Source organism: Solanum tuberosum, unplaced genomic scaffold (assembly GCF_000226075.1).
Source record: "Solanum tuberosum cultivar DM 1-3 516 R44 unplaced genomic scaffold, SolTub_3.0 scf00032, whole genome shotgun sequence".
Lineage (NCBI taxonomy): Eukaryota > Viridiplantae > Streptophyta > Magnoliopsida > Solanales > Solanaceae > Solanum > Solanum tuberosum.
Genome location: NW_006238958.1, coordinates 89,413 through 105,974, shown reverse-complemented (window position 1 = coordinate 105,974; position 16,562 = coordinate 89,413). Strand labels below are relative to the sequence as shown.

At 32.7% G+C, this 16,562-nt stretch overlaps 2 protein-coding genes across 3 annotated transcripts; one reads left to right on the top strand and one right to left on the bottom strand.

Moving 5' to 3' along the window:
* Nucleotides 1–1,311: 1,311 nt before the first annotated feature.
* LOC102584690 (uncharacterized) lies at nt 1,312–6,981 on the bottom strand. Of its 2 annotated transcripts, XM_006341860.2 has the most exons (7): nt 6,812–6,981; nt 5,163–5,320; nt 3,750–5,033; nt 3,595–3,673; nt 2,250–2,695; nt 1,767–1,865; nt 1,312–1,656 (listed from the first exon to the last, which is right to left on the bottom strand). In XM_006341860.2, the coding sequence occupies exons 2-7, from the start codon at nt 5,199–5,201 to the stop codon at nt 1,492–1,494; spliced, it is 2,112 nt and encodes a 703-aa protein (XP_006341922.1). In that variant the 5' UTR covers nt 5,202–5,320; nt 6,812–6,981; the 3' UTR covers nt 1,312–1,491. The 2 variants fall into 2 exon arrangements, with proteins under 2 accessions (XP_006341922.1, XP_006341921.1); XM_006341859.2 differs by having other exon boundaries at nt 3,750–5,320.
* Nucleotides 6,982–11,295: 4,314 nt separating this feature from the next.
* On the top strand, nt 11,296–14,982 carry LOC102584345 (outer envelope pore protein 24A, chloroplastic). The gene is made up of 3 exons (XM_006341858.2): nt 11,296–11,637; nt 12,405–12,764; nt 14,563–14,982. Exons 1-3 carry the CDS (start codon nt 11,440–11,442, stop codon nt 14,641–14,643), a joined length of 639 nt encoding a protein of 212 aa, XP_006341920.1. The 5' UTR covers nt 11,296–11,439; the 3' UTR covers nt 14,644–14,982.
* Nucleotides 14,983–16,562: the final 1,580 nt, after the last annotated feature.

The window sequence follows — 16,562 nt, the reverse complement described above, 5'->3', positions numbered from 1 at the left end:
TATCAAAAACAGTCTCTCTCTGCCTGTCAAGATAAGGGTAAGGTCTGCGTACACTCTACCTAGCCCAGATTTCACTTGTGGAATTACACTAAGTACGTTGTTGTTGTTGTTGTTGTGCACTCATCTCATTTGTTACCAAAAGAATTGCATTTTTCATCACTTAGATATGACAAGGAGATTTAAACTCAAGCTCTCTATGCCTTCTTTTCGCTTTTGTAGATCCAAAAAAGCTTCTTTTTTGCCTAAAAGTCCAATGCCACTTTCACTATACAAATTTCCCCCTGCCAATATTCTTGATAATTCCCCTGTTCCAGTACCTCCCTCAACCCCACATCACCCTTACATATTCAGAAAAGCTCACAACTTGGCAAGTAAAACGTACAATTCGCCGAGTTCTGAATATTCTGATCATGATAACAACAACATGAGAAGGGGGGAAAGTAGAAAAAGTAGGTTGAATATGAGTTTTTCCTCTGTTGATAGTGGCTGGTTCAGTTTCAATAGTGAATGTTGTGATGAGAAACCTAATGATGAAACTGAAAGCTTTATTTCTTCTCCAAGTTTTGAATCATCATTCGATGTGGATCATGGACATGATCCTTTATCCGGGATCAGAAGGAAGAAAAATAATAATAACACGAAAGTAAGGAGGCTCAGACGTTACCTTTCGAATAGTTTTAAAGATTCTATGATGCCATGTATGGCTGATGGAAAAGTGAATGAGAGTTTTGCTATAGTGAAAAGATCAGCAGATCCTTACGACGATTTCAAGAAATCAATGAAGGAAATGATATTGGAGAAAGAGATGTTTGAAGCAGAGGATTTAGAGCAACTTTTGCTTTGTTTTCTTAGTCTCAATTCAAGACACCATCATGCAATTATTGTGGAAGCTTTCACTGAGATTTGGGAGGAGTTGTTTGGTAAATCTTCAAAGTCTATGGATTTAAAGCTTCCAAGATTTCAATGAACAATTATACTTAGCATCATATTGGTTCAAATTCAACATTCAAAACCTATATAAGGAGCATCACATCACATGTTATTTTTTCATTTGTTTTATCATAATTTTTATATGCTCTTGTAATCTGGTTATTGTGCTTTGCTATGTCTTTTTATATTACTCCATTTCAATTGGTTTGGTTTACCTTCCTTTTGAGTTCGTTTCAAAAAGAAATGTCTCCTTCCTTTTTCAACAACTCTATAATTTTTACTTTCTACATGACATGTTTTAGTTAGTAGTTTTGCCAAACACCTTTCCATCACATCTGGACAGTCTATTATTGAGATAGCAATGTTGTGAACACCAATTGAGAAGTGCATTTGGAGACTTGGCTTACAGTAGTTTTAGATAGCATATTATCTCAAAATGTAGTATTAGGAAAAAATAATATTTCATCGTTACATTATTGGACACAATCAATCAGGAAGATGCACAATAATCTATCATACAACAAAATATTGAGATATCTCCAGAAGATGATAGTTGAGGCCTCATATGTCTTCTTCTTGTACACTATCAGATTCCAACGTTGGATCGGTATCCTCAAAATAGTTGAAATGACAGAGCATACCACCAGCTTCATCAGCAAAAGAAATTTTCCTCCCCTCTCTATGGACTGAGTTCTTGGAATCAGTCGCACCATTTTGAGTCAATTTCTACATCACAGAAAAATAAATTTGACTTAATGAGTCATGAAGTTCATATTTTAATGTTAAAGAAGTTTGAAGAGCAACTATGAATTATACAGAAAATGGAAGGCACCAACCATGATTTTACAGAATCTGGTGCAGTCCCTAGTCATCATGGACAACCACTTTCGTGTTGTCTCTTCAACTTTCGTAGCACCTTTTATGGCATTCTTCACCTGTCAAACATAAGATACTAGCACTTGAGAACAATACAATTACATGCAGAGTAACTCATCTAAGCAAAAGTCATTCTAGTATAATCATTTCACATGAAAATGAAAATAGCACATCCTCTTGTAATTCTTAGAATTTTTCCCTGTCTGTCAAATGCCATTTCATGTTAATGACCATTACTTATAAAACCAAAATAAAGACCAAATTGATATGTTTTCAGTTGTTAGATGAGGTATTGGAAAATCAAAACATCAATATTACTTAAGATTTTAAGAAAACATCATTTGCTATATCAGACATATAACAGGTTAGCTGTGATCTATTCTTTGGTTGTTTAACTCGAGAATTGTCACCTCCAATATATCAGTATATCTGGAAAAACATACCTCATCAGCATCATTTTTCAAAGAACTGGTTCGATATGCTTCAAAGAGTAATTTGTCTTCTACCATATCCTTCATGGACTTCAATTCATTCATAAGCTTCGATGCTAGAGATTCAATATCATGCATCTGCCGCTGTGAAAATGCTATAGCACTTTCTGAACAACGTTTAATTGAGGTGCACCCAGTGCTAAGCTGAGGTAAAGAACGAGATAGACGAGGACCTTCTAGATTGCCCTTCAAAGGACTACTTCGTTTTACTAGATTGCCTTTTGGAGGGGAACTTCGTTTTCCAATCTTCAATCTCCTAGAGATCTGCTTGGGGCCTATAAAAACTTTAGCCTGATTAGGCCGTGGAGATCGTTCAGAATCTTTACTTGTGCTAGCATCAGCTAGGCATGATCTTTCAGAATCCTCATGACCCGCAAAAGTGAGTTTTTCTTTACATTCTGAAATAGTATGACCATGAAAAAACAAGTCAGCTAGATTTCCGAGATGGTTCAGAACATTTAGGAAAACAAATATATTATCTTATTACAAGCATTTCAAAAGGACAACAACATGAAGAATCTCATTCTATTGAATAATTGGGGTTTAAGTCCAGCTTAGCATCTTTGGTAGATAAATGAGTTAGAAAGGATATTAATCCTTTCAAGGTAGAAGTATGATGTTACGGTTTATTCCGCAGATACATTTGAGTTAGAAAGGAAATTAGTAGGACCTTTCAAAGTTGGAAGTATGAAATCAAGATTTTGTAGTTCATTTGACAAGATAGTTCACTTGGTCTGGTAAATAAAAAACTACCTTACTAGTTTCTTCATTTTGCAGGATACATAACTAAAATCAGTTTTAAAATTTTATGTAATGCTAGAATAGAAAGAAGGAACAGTAAAAACACAAGTCTGACAACAAGGGGCTGTTTTTCTGCTTTTAAAAAACAATCTTTAATATGCTGTTATCTTCATTTACCAGCACGTAAAAGCTGGCTGACTATTGACTTACACACTAAACTGATTTTGTCTGATTTACTGTACATCAAAAACAGCGGAACTGAAAACCCCATCTGTTTCTCAAATTTCTGGTAATCGGTTCCTGGGTTTAACCAAAGAAGCAACCACCAGAATGCTTAAAACCTTACAGGTTAAATGAACTTTGAATTAACTTGAAGCACTGTGAGTTGTTTGTCTGATGATAGGTTTATCCTAAAGGAAATTTGAAGCAACATATAAACTGTGATTGTATTTGCAATGCATATACCATAAACGTCAATTGAATTATATAGGAAGTGGATAAAACACAGAATTGATCCAACATATGATTGGGAACCCTATTTTCATCTATGACTTACTGTAGTTCTCCAGGTCATCAATTAAGTCTATGGAGTTCATAGCCAAACAAAGTCGCTCTTGAGAGGATGGAGAAATAGCCTGCATAAGAATATATTGTTTGAGACACTTCAAAAAATAAAAAGAAAACAATCTATCTTCAGCAAACACCCCTAACCTTTCGTGTCGAAAGAAGTCTCTCAGGAGGCGGTGACAGCTCTGGTGTTGAGATCTGATCAACAACATCCGGAGGTGGACTGCTTAACGTCATATTTTTTTCTTCAGAAATACTTGAATATTTCAGTGGCCGATTTTCATCACCCAAACAATTTCCTGAAATCAAACTAGTTGCTGCATCAGTAAAGCAAGAATCTGTTCGCTGCTCCTTGTCATCAATTTTGTCCAAGGATGGCAAACAATTGTCACTGCCTGAGCAAGTTTGAAAATTCCACGATGAGATGCAATTGTCAACAGGGCCATCGACTGAACTAATATTCTGATCTGAGAGCAAAACTTCCTTATCTCTATCTCCAAACATGCAAACATCATCTGCACAATGAAGACTGGCAGTGATAGTGCTATTAGGTACCGTTGCGTCAGGAACATGAAACACAACAATATTGGGTTTCTGATCAGAAATCTCGACTGTATCAGAACAATTCATCAGGCAGTCATACATGTCTAGACTCTGATCATTTGCTGCTGCTACTGTTTCCATAGACCTTGCTGGAGCAAACAACTCTTTTTGACTGTTCTCTCCATTACATCCGTCCTCCTGATTATTTACCTCTGCAGGCACTTCACTAGCTGAGAAAACATATTTAGACTCCACATGTTCCGAGTTATCACTGGAAATCTGGTTAAGAGTACAAAGCTGCTGTTCTTCAGCAAACAAAACTGGTTTGTTTTCCTCAGAGTCAGCATCATTTGGAAATTCACTGCATGTAATTGTAACAGGTTCCAGTTTGCTAACCATCTGGATATTAGAGGAGCAATTGGAGGAATCTGAGCTTTGACACACTGAGAACTCAGATTCAGAAGTGTCAGCTATGGGTTCTGCCACTTCAGGCAAAACACTTCTGAGCTGCTGAGAAATTTCAGGCTCAAAAACCTCTTCAAGTTTAACTGATACAGGCTCTTTTGGAGATGCAAAGAGATTCCTGTTGGTGCACCTTCTTTTACCATTTGCTTTTTTGAAAATCCCCGATTTCAAATGACTAAGGGGTACTTTTAGATCATCATCTTCGTCTGGGAGATAACATCCGTTAGGCTGCTTCAGACAGGTCATACTAGAACTTGGAGTAGCAAGTTTCCTTTTCTTGGATTTGCATTTATTCTTCAGTTGTTTCAGTGTTATTTCTCCAAAATCACAATCATCTGACTGAATATTCACTTCATGATTAGCACAGCCACCAAATATGTTATCTTCAGGTTCTACTGCTTGTAATGTTCTGTCTACCACCTGCAGACATTCGCTTTCACACTTAATATTTTCAGTATCATAGATGTCTTTTAACTTCTTGAACATTAAAGCTGGCTTTCCATGAGAATCTACATTAGGGACTTCTACTGTCAAACCTCTCCTCCTAACCTGGATAAAGTGCAAGTTGTTGCAACTTCTTTGCTCCATTGTCTAACAGGCTTGACTCAAGTTCATGAACTGTTGGTGAAACTGCAAATGCCCTCGAAGGGATAGAATATAGCACAAGTCCTTTATAACTCCAAGATGTCACACCAGTCTTCCATAAACTGCAGAAGAAAGAAACCTTAAGCCACAAGTAGAGTAGAAAGAAAGCAAAGATGGAATCAATGAACGTTTCCACTTAATTGACGTTACAGCTTACAATTTTATTGAGGTAACCTCTATTGGGTCCAAATCCTATTTTGGGATGTCTTAAAACTCAAACACTTCAAAAAATTATCTCTATTTTCTCTTCTACAATGCAGGAAAAAATAGAAAACAAAAAGAAGTATGTCGGAATACATGGAGAAAAATTAGCACATTTACACAAAATACAATGACGAAGAGTAGTTCACTGTAATAAGAAACAATGGTATGCATTCCACAAAGTTGTTAGACCAGATATCGACCTACTTCCAGAATTAAAAGGGGAATGCTGCTACTCTTACCAAAAGTTTTCACCAATTTTAACAGAATTTTTGGTTAGTAGTGTCAATGAGGTGGGGTCCAAAATTAATCAACCCAAGTTTTTACAAAAAGAAAGATTTTCTTAGCTCAATATTTCAATTTGCTTGAGCTGAATTAGGAAGACAAAAAAATGATAGCAAAATTTCACAGCCAGTAAACTACAGAAAAGCATAATTAACAGCACACGAATGAGCAAATGGCATTTGAATAAAACCATAGTGAGAGCAGGAAGTGGCAGAAGAAACCATGGGGGGGATTTATAGTGTGGAACAACGAGAAGATTTGGAACTTATGCAATGCCAATTACTTATCAAAATTATGGCATGTCGGTAACATGCTAACATACAAAGTCTCCGAAACAAGTTTCTACCTAACAATCTTATATGCTTTGTCTTGACACGACTGAGAGATAATCAATACTCCTTGCCTCAAGCAAGATCTGAAATAGAGTACTGGGATATCAATTACCCTATAAACTAAGCTATTACTATCACAAATTAATCACTTAAAACAGCTTTTTTACAAGTGAATTAATTCAGTCATATGTTTTCCAAAGAAAAACAAATGCGTTTCTATAAAAACAATTCATTTAACATATACTTGAAAATCGCAACACAGTTTTTCCAATCAATAAACTGAATCCATCAATTCATATACGCTTGAGAAACAACAAATTAACAGCTACAACTCAAAGATCCAGATATATATACAGTCTTCATAAATGGCATGCGTAGAAAATGGAAATGGGGGCGCCTAAAAATCCCTAAAACCCTAAAATTTGCAACAAATTTTCCGTTTTCTTAAAATTGTACAGCTCACTCAATCCGAGTGTCAAAATTCTATAATTAGAAACAATTTAACTTTACGATTTAGTTTTACCGCACAAATTTCAAATGGCGGCGACACATAAATTGGGACGGAGCGATTAATAAACAAAGAATGCAGTAACAGAAGCACAGATCAACATCTCCAGCTGTTTTCTCTCAAAATCTACCAATAAACAACGAAGGCAGTAACAGAAAGACAAAATCAACAACTTCAGAAAACAGATCTGAGATATAAAAAAAAAAAAAATACCAAATTCAGCTCACCTGATTCAGAATCGCTTGGTTTCGCCGGTAGATTTAGATTCAAGAGTAAATGGAGAAAGTTGAGAAGAAAAAATGGAGGGTAAAATTTTCCCGGGAAATTAGTGATTTATATGGATATTGGTGAGATGTGAAATGGCGCCAACAATATTGGCGGGAACTAGGGCTTTGTGTTCTTGATATTGGGCTTATAAGATGCCGCTGACTGGGTCCTATCTGTTTTATTTTGGTATAATAGCATTTTTGGTCCCCCAAGTTATGGGTAAGTTTTGCTTTTGGTCCTTCTGATACATGATTTACTATATTTAACCTTTAAATTAATTAATACATACGTTCTTAGTCCTTCTATACATAAAAAGTGTGTAATGTTTAATTTAACTATTTATAGATACTAACAAATATGACATAACACAAACAAAATTAATATAATATGTGAATAAGTAAGCATTAAAATAATTAATACAATAATAACAATAATATATTCAAATAAATTTCACAAGTGAAGTTTCAAAAGAATAGAGTGTACGTAAATCTTATATCTACCTTGTGGAGGTTTAAAATTATTTTTGAAGGATCCTCGACTCAAGTGCATAGTAGAAATAAGTATTTCCTCCGTTTCAAAAAGAATGATCTAGTTTCCTTTTTAGTCTATTTCAAAAAGAATGACCCCTTTCATTTTTTGGCAACACTTTAACTTCAATTTTCCACTTGGCATGATTAAGACCACAAGATTAAAGGGCATTTTGGTACATTTGACATAACTTTAATTTAGAATCACAAAATTAAAAGTCTTATTTCTTTTCTTAAACTTCACTCCAAGTTAAACTAAGTCATTATTTTTTAAACGAAGGGAGTAATATTTATGGTGAATTTATAAGTATTCATAGGCAAAGGGATCACATCGATATCTTTTTCATTGCTATGCGAACTTAGCTTATAAATATACTCTATTTGTTTATTTTTAGAGTAAATTTTACGAATAACAAACATAAAAATTATATTTGCGCTCTACAACGATTTGTATAAATCAAACGTTTGTGTCTATGAAAATTGTGTTTGAATATGTATATGTTCTTTGTGTTAGGCTAGAGTGACGAGCAAGATTAGGAGAGAGGGGAGAGAGAGTGGAGAGAGGTGAATTGTATATGTATATCGGTTAGATAAATTGTATATATATAACTATTATGTATATGTATCAATGATTGCGTTTATATATATGCATAAATTTGATTTTGTATACAATTGAATCAAGTTAAAGCATTTATATTTGTATATCAAATCTCTCTCTCGCTTTATACAAACACAAATTATACATTGTATTTGTATAAAGCGAGAGAGGGGCAAAAGAGAACTGGGCAAAGAAGATTTGTAGTAGTATAATTATAAGTGTATATGACATATATATATATATATATATTTGTATTTGTATATACAATTTCTCTCGTTTTCTATACACACAAACACAATTTATACATTTGTGTTTGTACAAAGTGAGAGAGGCGATGGAGAGAACTAAGAGTGGCAAGCGAGATTTAGGGAAGAGAGGCGAATGACAATGTGTTTGTTGCGAATTTGAATTAAATGAAAGTATAGGTAAATAATTTATTTTGAATTAATAGTTTGCTATAATGCACAATTTTCCCTTATTTTTTATCTGTCTAGTTTAGATTACGTGTGCCATGGAGATTGACATAAGTATTTTATTACAATATTGATATAAATTAATATTAATTTGGTCTTGGGTTTTTAAAAATGATTTGGGAGTAAGTAATTAATGTTTGATTTTTTTTTTCCTATTATGCTCAAAACAACAAATAAAGATTGAAATATATTTTTAGCATAATGAACAAATAAAAATAGACGAAGAAAGTAATATATTTAATCATAGACAACACAAATTACAAAACATAAAATGTTTTTACATGATTTTACTTTAAAATCAATATCATAGCTATTCCTCCTCTCCATCTTCCTAAATCTTCTTCTTCCTTATTTCTTTGTTGTTTTCCTCTTCATTCTTTATTTATCTTTTCTTCTATGTTCAAAGCTTGACTTAAAAAATTGGCATGCCATAAACATAAATAATTTTGAGTGAATAATATATCAAAAAATATTAAAAGAAATTCATATCTAAATTTTGAAATTGTTTATATGAGATTAGTGTTGATTGAGATTGAAAAATTAGTCTACAATGTATACTTTATTGTATAAATAATGTATATTGATGTTTATATATCTTTGATATATAATTATACATTATCTATACACAAATATACACTATTTTATACAATATCAATACATCATACATATAGAAAAAAATCATTTTGTCAAAAGAACCTTTTTTATTACCGATAAATATATTGCAAATTTTAAACTATCTTTTATGTAAATTAAAATTTGATTATATTTGATGTAAATAAAGTTACTTTATTGTATTTATGAAATTTTCCCCTTAGGGCATCTCCAACCCAATCCTCTATTTTACTCTCCAAATATAGAGTTCTCTATTTTTTCAGACAACCAACTCCAATCCAATTCTCTATTTTACTCTCTAAAAAGGAATATTTTCCTCTCTCCTCAATATTGCATTCTTATTTTCTTATTTCATAATATAAATTCTTTATTTATTTTTTCCCAAATAATTACTTTATATAATATTCAATGTGATATGAAATTATATTTTATTCTAAATTTTTAAATAACATAAATTGCAAGAAAATATAATATAATACATAAAATTAGGGGACAAATTCAAATAAAAGTGACATACAATTACATAAACACTCAATTTTCAAAAATGCTCTATTAATGCATTACGGAGTTCAAAATGAGCATTTTTGGTCCTTAGTTTTTTTATGTCTAGCTAAAAATTGTTCAAACCGGAGATTTTCATCTACCACCATTTTTATAGTTGAAGTTGGAGCCTCTACGACATCTTGAATTGGTGCATTGAGATCATGTTCATCCTCAATTATCATGTTATGCAATATAATGCATGTAGTCATTATATCATGTAGTACGTGTCGTGATCTTTAATGTCAAAATTCTAAACACAACGGTAATTTTTTGCAAAGTAGATAATCCAAATCTACCCGGCGCATCAATGCGTTGTTCGAAGTACGTGTCGTGATCTTTAAGTGCATCAGCGATACGAAAAAATAAATTGCGGGACATTCGATAACGACGGCGAAATATTGCATCATTTTGCGTGGTGTGGCTGAAAAATAATCACGAAATAAATTATCATTAGCCGCCTCACGATCACGATTGATTACCACATGACCTGGAATGGAGCCACTTATGGAAACTTCATTAGTATGATTTTGTAGAACTTGTTGGAACATGTAGTTGTTCATATGTAGCTGATTTATTAAAATATCATGATGTTCTGTACTAGGAAAAAATTTCAAATCTAACGAAGATGATGACAAAGAAGAAAAATTTTCATCATTATTATTAGAACAATCTCCAGATTGAAATTCATTTTCAAAGGACAAACCAAATTACTTGAATATGTTTTGAAATGAAATGAATGTGCAGACTTCAAGTGGTAAATGGTGTTCATTATATAATAAGTAATGTTTTATCTAAAAGATATTAAATGTACTAATGAGAATCTCATCCAACCGTTTTTAATAAGATGAAATCCATCTAATGGTGAATATGAAGATTACATTTTTAAATTATTGTTGTGATCAATTATGTATTGTATTTTATCTTGTATTTAAATTATTATGTTATGTATTATATTGTATTGTTATCTTGTATTTAAATTATTATGTTATGTATTATATTGTATTGTTATCTTGTATTTAAATTATTATGTTATGTATTATATTGTATTGTTATCTTGTATTTAAATTATTATGTTATGTATTATATTGTATTGTTATCTTGTATTTAAATTATTATGTTATGTATTATATTGTATTGTTATCTTGTATTTAAATTATTATGTTATGTATTATATTGTATTGTTATCTTGTATTTAAATTATTATGTTATGTATTGTATTGTTATATTGTATTTAAAATCATGTATTGTATTTTTAAATTTTTTTTTTCATCTTGCCATTTTAATTTTGCGTATTCTTTATAATTAAAATTAATAATAAAATAAAATTTTATTATTCATGAAAATTAGAAAATAAAAATAAAATACTATTAATTTGAAATTAAAATAGTATATATTAAATAATATTAAAAATATTATATTACATTTTAAAAAGAATTATGAATATTAGATATTTAATTAATGAAATTATATGTAAAATAATATGTTAAAGTAAGTAGAAATAATAATAAAATAATGAAAAAGTGAAATGAAGAACTACTATTCACCTCTCTAAATTTGAAAAATAGAGGGTGATTTGGAGGTGGGTTGGAGTGCCAATTCTCAATTTTACTCTCCAAATATAGAGAATAGAGAGTAAAATAAAGATAGGTTGGAGATGGTCTTACGGGGCATGTTTGTCTTATCCATTGAGTTGAACAAATTAGAATGCCGGCCCGAAGTGTTAGAGCCATCCATCAGCAATTTCCTAATTCCTAAACCTCAAATCTCCTCCTCCTTATCCCGCTCGCTAGAGAATCGAAAAAAATCGAATACTGTACATTTTTCACTCGGCAACGATGAAGGCTTCATTCAAAGCACGATATGAGCCCGACAAAGCAGCCGCCGCCGCTACTGTTGCATTCAACGCCGGCGACCTTAAGCTCCGAGCTTCCATGACCGATGCTACTGTTGTCAAAGGTCCCAGCTTAAACGGATTAGCTCTGGCCGTTGAGAAACCTGGATTGTTCATCGTCGACTACAACGTCCCAAAGAAGGTCTGGAATCGATTCTGCATATGTCAGTTTTAGTAATCACCGTCGATATAGTGAAAATTGTTAGTGAATTGAATGGGATATATACACATGGTTTACCTATACTATTCTAACTAGTTCGGAATTGAGATGTAGTTGGTTAATTGATTGATTTTGTTCTAAATTCCTCTTAGCTCGAAATGTACACAGTTGATTTACATAGCCGATCCTAACTAGTTTGGAAGTGAGATGTAGTTGGTTAATTGATTGAGAGCCTGTTTGGGTTGACTTTTGACTTTGGTGACTTATAAGCCAAAAGCAATAGAAATTCTAACTTAAGGCTGTGCTTATATGCACTTTTTTATTCATCCAAACACTTCAAAAAGCCAACCCAAACAAACTCGGAGTTGTGTTTTAGAATTCGCTTTAGCTCAAAATGTGTACTGTAGAAAGTTTTGCTGTTTCTGGACATTCGGTTTCAATTTAGGCCGTCAGTGAAAAGTAGTCTAGTTAAAAATAGAATAGAGTATATACAATTGATTTATGTAACCAGTCCTAGCTAGTTTGGAATTGAGACGTAGTTGGTTAATTAAGTGAATTGTGTGTCGAATTCGGTTTAGCTCTTAATGTTCACTATTGAAAGTTTTATAGTTTTTGGACATTCGGTTTCAATTTAGGCCATCTGTGAAAAATACTCTAGTTAAATAGAAGGGGATTGAGATGTAGTTGATTGATAGATTGTGTTTGTAGATTGGCATTAGCTCTTAATTATCAAAGTGTTGTGGTTTCAGGACATTAGGTTTCAGTTTATGAACTCAATCAAGGTTCTGGAGAAGCCATTGAATTTGAATTACATTCATTTTCATGGAGACAAGCGAACAATATTGGATGGAACTTTGGTGGTTGATTCCGCCAACAAGGTGTCGGCTAATCACGTGATGGGCTCGGGAAGTTGTAAATTAAAGTACACATATGTCCATGGAGGAATCACTACTTTTGAGCCCATCTATGATACAGCAAAGAATGCGTGGGACTTCATGGTATCACGTAAAGTTTATGGGGATGATGTGTTTAGGGCTACTTATCAGACGACAAGCAGGAATTTGGGGCTCGAATGGTCCAGGAGTTCAAAGTTAAATGGATCATTTAAGGTATAACTTTCAAGCTTTCTATCCATATTTTCATTGGCAATTTCCATTGCAGTTGAATTACAAAGCTAAACTATTCTATAGTTGGCACTGAAATTTCAATTGGCTTGCTTATGTTTTTTGGGGCTTATTTCTGTTAGCTTTTTTTTTTTTTTGAACATTTGTGAATTTGTTGGCTCACTAGCTTGTTGATCTCATTTTCCAACAAAAGTAATCGTTGGTGACACTGCTTTTAAAAGTTACTTGTTACTTACCAGACAACTTGGTGAACATTAAAGAATGTGTTGGAGGTGTACATTCTACTCCACTTGTATTTGCACTGGTCATGTGCCAAAATTCTTCCTAAACGCTTGTTGGCCGTGTCATTGCAGACTTTTATAAACCACAGAATGTGGAATAATCTGTAACTATATGACCGTTTTTTACAACATTAAGTGGTCGGAATGTAAATACCTCGGGGTTTATCGAAGGTTAATGATGAAGGGATCGTAGTGCACTTGTATAAAGTCTCTGCGAGGTTTATTGGTTTTGCTTGTTTCTTATCATTTCTTCTCAGTTATTAAACATACGTGTTGATGTTATTGTAAATTGTTCATTATTGCGAGTCTGCATTCTATGTCTAGTCCGAGAAGGGCCTATCCTTCCCTGATGTCACAAGTTGATCAATTTCTTGTCTGGATGAAGGCTGCATGTTGAAAAATCTAAAAAAATGAGAGTTCATTTTATGGTTTTAATAATATAAATGTTCACATGTCATATTGATTCATTGACTCATTTGTTCGACTTTTCTGTTTTTGATGTACATCAATAAGCGTCCACAAAAAGATCTTTTACCCTGATTAGTGCAAGCGACCATTAAAGCATTGTTGGATATGATAGATCATGAAGTAGGACACATATCTGGATTTTTTGCAGTTATGCCATTGCTTTTGTGGGAATTCAGCTTAGATCCATTATGTTGCCATAAATATGTTTTCTATTTGATTGTTGTGGAGAGATGAACCAGTTTAAAAATGGCCTTGAATTGTTAATAGTGAATAAGAATGTTCTCATTCATGTTCACCTATAAGTGATTGATATGCCATCACAATGTGCAATGAAATGCACAAATTATAACATCTATTATAGCCATGATATTTTATCAGCATCACTATTGTTATGCATTCTGTGTGAAAATCTTTGTTGAAGTATTTGATAGTTGAACCATAATGAAATTGTTTTAAGCTTCTCGTTTTTACCCGTGCCCGTCCTAATTGAATGTTCCCCAGTTTCTGATGACGTTTAAAATGAACACGAATCATTTATAGCTAGATTATATCCTTATGCTGTAAACCAAAAACATGCACTCACTTATATTAGATAATTCAGCATAAAAAACTGATCATCTGTTGTAGAATGAACTTCATAAGTGGACAGTTTCTTATTTTCATTTTTAAATTTAAATTTGTTTGTGTCTTTTTTTCTTCTTTCCTTGTATCCTCCATGCCTTATTTTGTTCTGACCGAATAGTAACGAGATCAACCTTATGGTAGCTCACTTCATGCTTGTCATTTGCTTTTCCTTCTGTGAAATCGACAATGTGGTCCCCCAGACGCCCGCACAGTGGGAGCTTCATGCACATGCATGGCTGCCCTTTTTCTGTTCTTTTTTTAAATATATAAACCAGTGCTTCTTGATCTTGTGTTCAAGGTTTGGTTTATTGATAGATATTGAACTATGTAAAGCATCTAAAGAAATTCTTCATTTTTTGTTTTGATTCCCTGAGACCACTCCTGACTCGAGATTCTCTTCCTGTCTCCAGATTTGTGCATCTCTCTGTTTGCTTGAGGAACGGAAAATCCCAAAGTTAAGTGCTGAGACGTCGTGGGACTTTGAAATGTGATTCTGTTTCTTCTGCAATAATTTGGATGCAACTACTTCTGGCTACCCTTCATAATTGGGTTTCATCTATTGTTTTCTAGCTCAATTTGTTGATTCACAAGTGAGCTGTTCGTTTTGCTTTGTATAATAGGTTTATGGTTACCAACATGAGTATTGATCCAAAGTTGCTTTTTGTCAATCTTCCGATTTCAAGACACTTCCATGTTTTGATGCCCCGACTTTACCCGAATTAATGATTTAGGGCTCCATCAAAATGATGTATCTGCTGTCTTCTTCCTAGCTTTATTTGGTGATTTTGACTTTTGAGATTTTCAATCTAAATCTTTTAGCGTTCCTGCCTTTTGTTCTTGTATTCACTTTGTGTTTTCTTCATGGAAGACTGTCAATTTTTTCTACTTGATTGTTTTCATTAGCATTAATACTTCATCCATTTCTTGTCTGAGGATTCTTCAGTACCAACAACAGCTTCAAGTTTGTTCATTTGACCATCTTGGTAGTTACAGGGTAGTGCATTTCAATTTTTGCTAATGTTGGTATTTTAACCATTTCTCTCCTAGTAATACGAGAAACTTTCGACTGAAGTAAGTAGTTGTGTAGTACACAACTGATTAGGAAGGAGAAAAAGAGGGGCTATAAATGTTTGTTTTGGTTATTCAATTGTATCTATGGCATTGTTTCTTTGACTACTCGTTATTCACGTGGTTTTCATGTGAATCATTCTTTTCGTTTGATCATTTTTCATTGTAAAATTTGAAAGAAAAAAAAATAGGTTTTGAAAAATTGGATTTGTTTTTGACTATTTGTAGTAATTTGGAATGAAAAAAGTGAAACATCTTTTTGTTATTTTTAAAATTCTTGAAAATTTTGGAATTCAACTTCTGAAATATTATGGCCAAACAAGTTTTCTGCAGTTAAATTTCAAAAAAATATATAAAAAAATTCATAATCAAACGCCTTCTATAGGCATTAGTCAGAGATCCAAGAAAAATATTTATAAAAAGACTTTTCGGTTGAGATTTTAAGAATAGAAAAAATAAATGATATTCCCCCTAATACTCCACCCACCTCAAACTTGCCTACCCCATCACCATCCTATCTTCCCTATGCAAGTACCCCACCCCACCTCCATGCAAACCTATCCTCATCCACATATTATATATAAATGCACATAAACAAATATTTTTAACATATCATATACTAAAAAATAAGGCAGTAAATTTAATTATGATTCAAGAAAATATGTTTTAACAAATTGATTCTCTAACCTCTAGTATTGGCGACAATAGTTTTTAAATTGATTAGCGAACCATTAATTGCCACTCTTTAAAAAAGTTGGAATAAAAACACATTTTCAATATAAGTAGATTCAATCTTTCAAGAAAAAAAAACAAGATTCACATGTACTTTTTTGTGTGTATTGTATTGTTAGTTCAAATATAATGTTTGTTTTGATTATTATTTAAATTTTATTGTATGGTATGTTTAAATTTATCGTTAGGTAATAAAACAAAGACCCAATTTGTGCGACAATCGATTTTATATGATCGCGTTGTTACTTTACCATTTTCTTCTCATTTTATTTTTGACTTATTATTTAATACTCCTTTAACCTAATTTTTTTATAGTATCTCTATTCAATACACTAGTTTTCTTGTAGGTTTATCATCAAATTATGTATGCATAATGACGGAGAATGATATAATCTAACCAACCACATTGTATTCACTAAAACAATATCACACGATACAATTCAATATGATACCTTATGAAACAGTATGTAGCAAGTTATGTCTATTAAAATAATACAATACCATACAATACAATAGAATACATTACGAAACAAGACATAACCGTTAGCTACCCCTATCACTTATCAGCTCCTGTTAAGTTCTACTGGTACATGCCATGGGGGTGCAACGT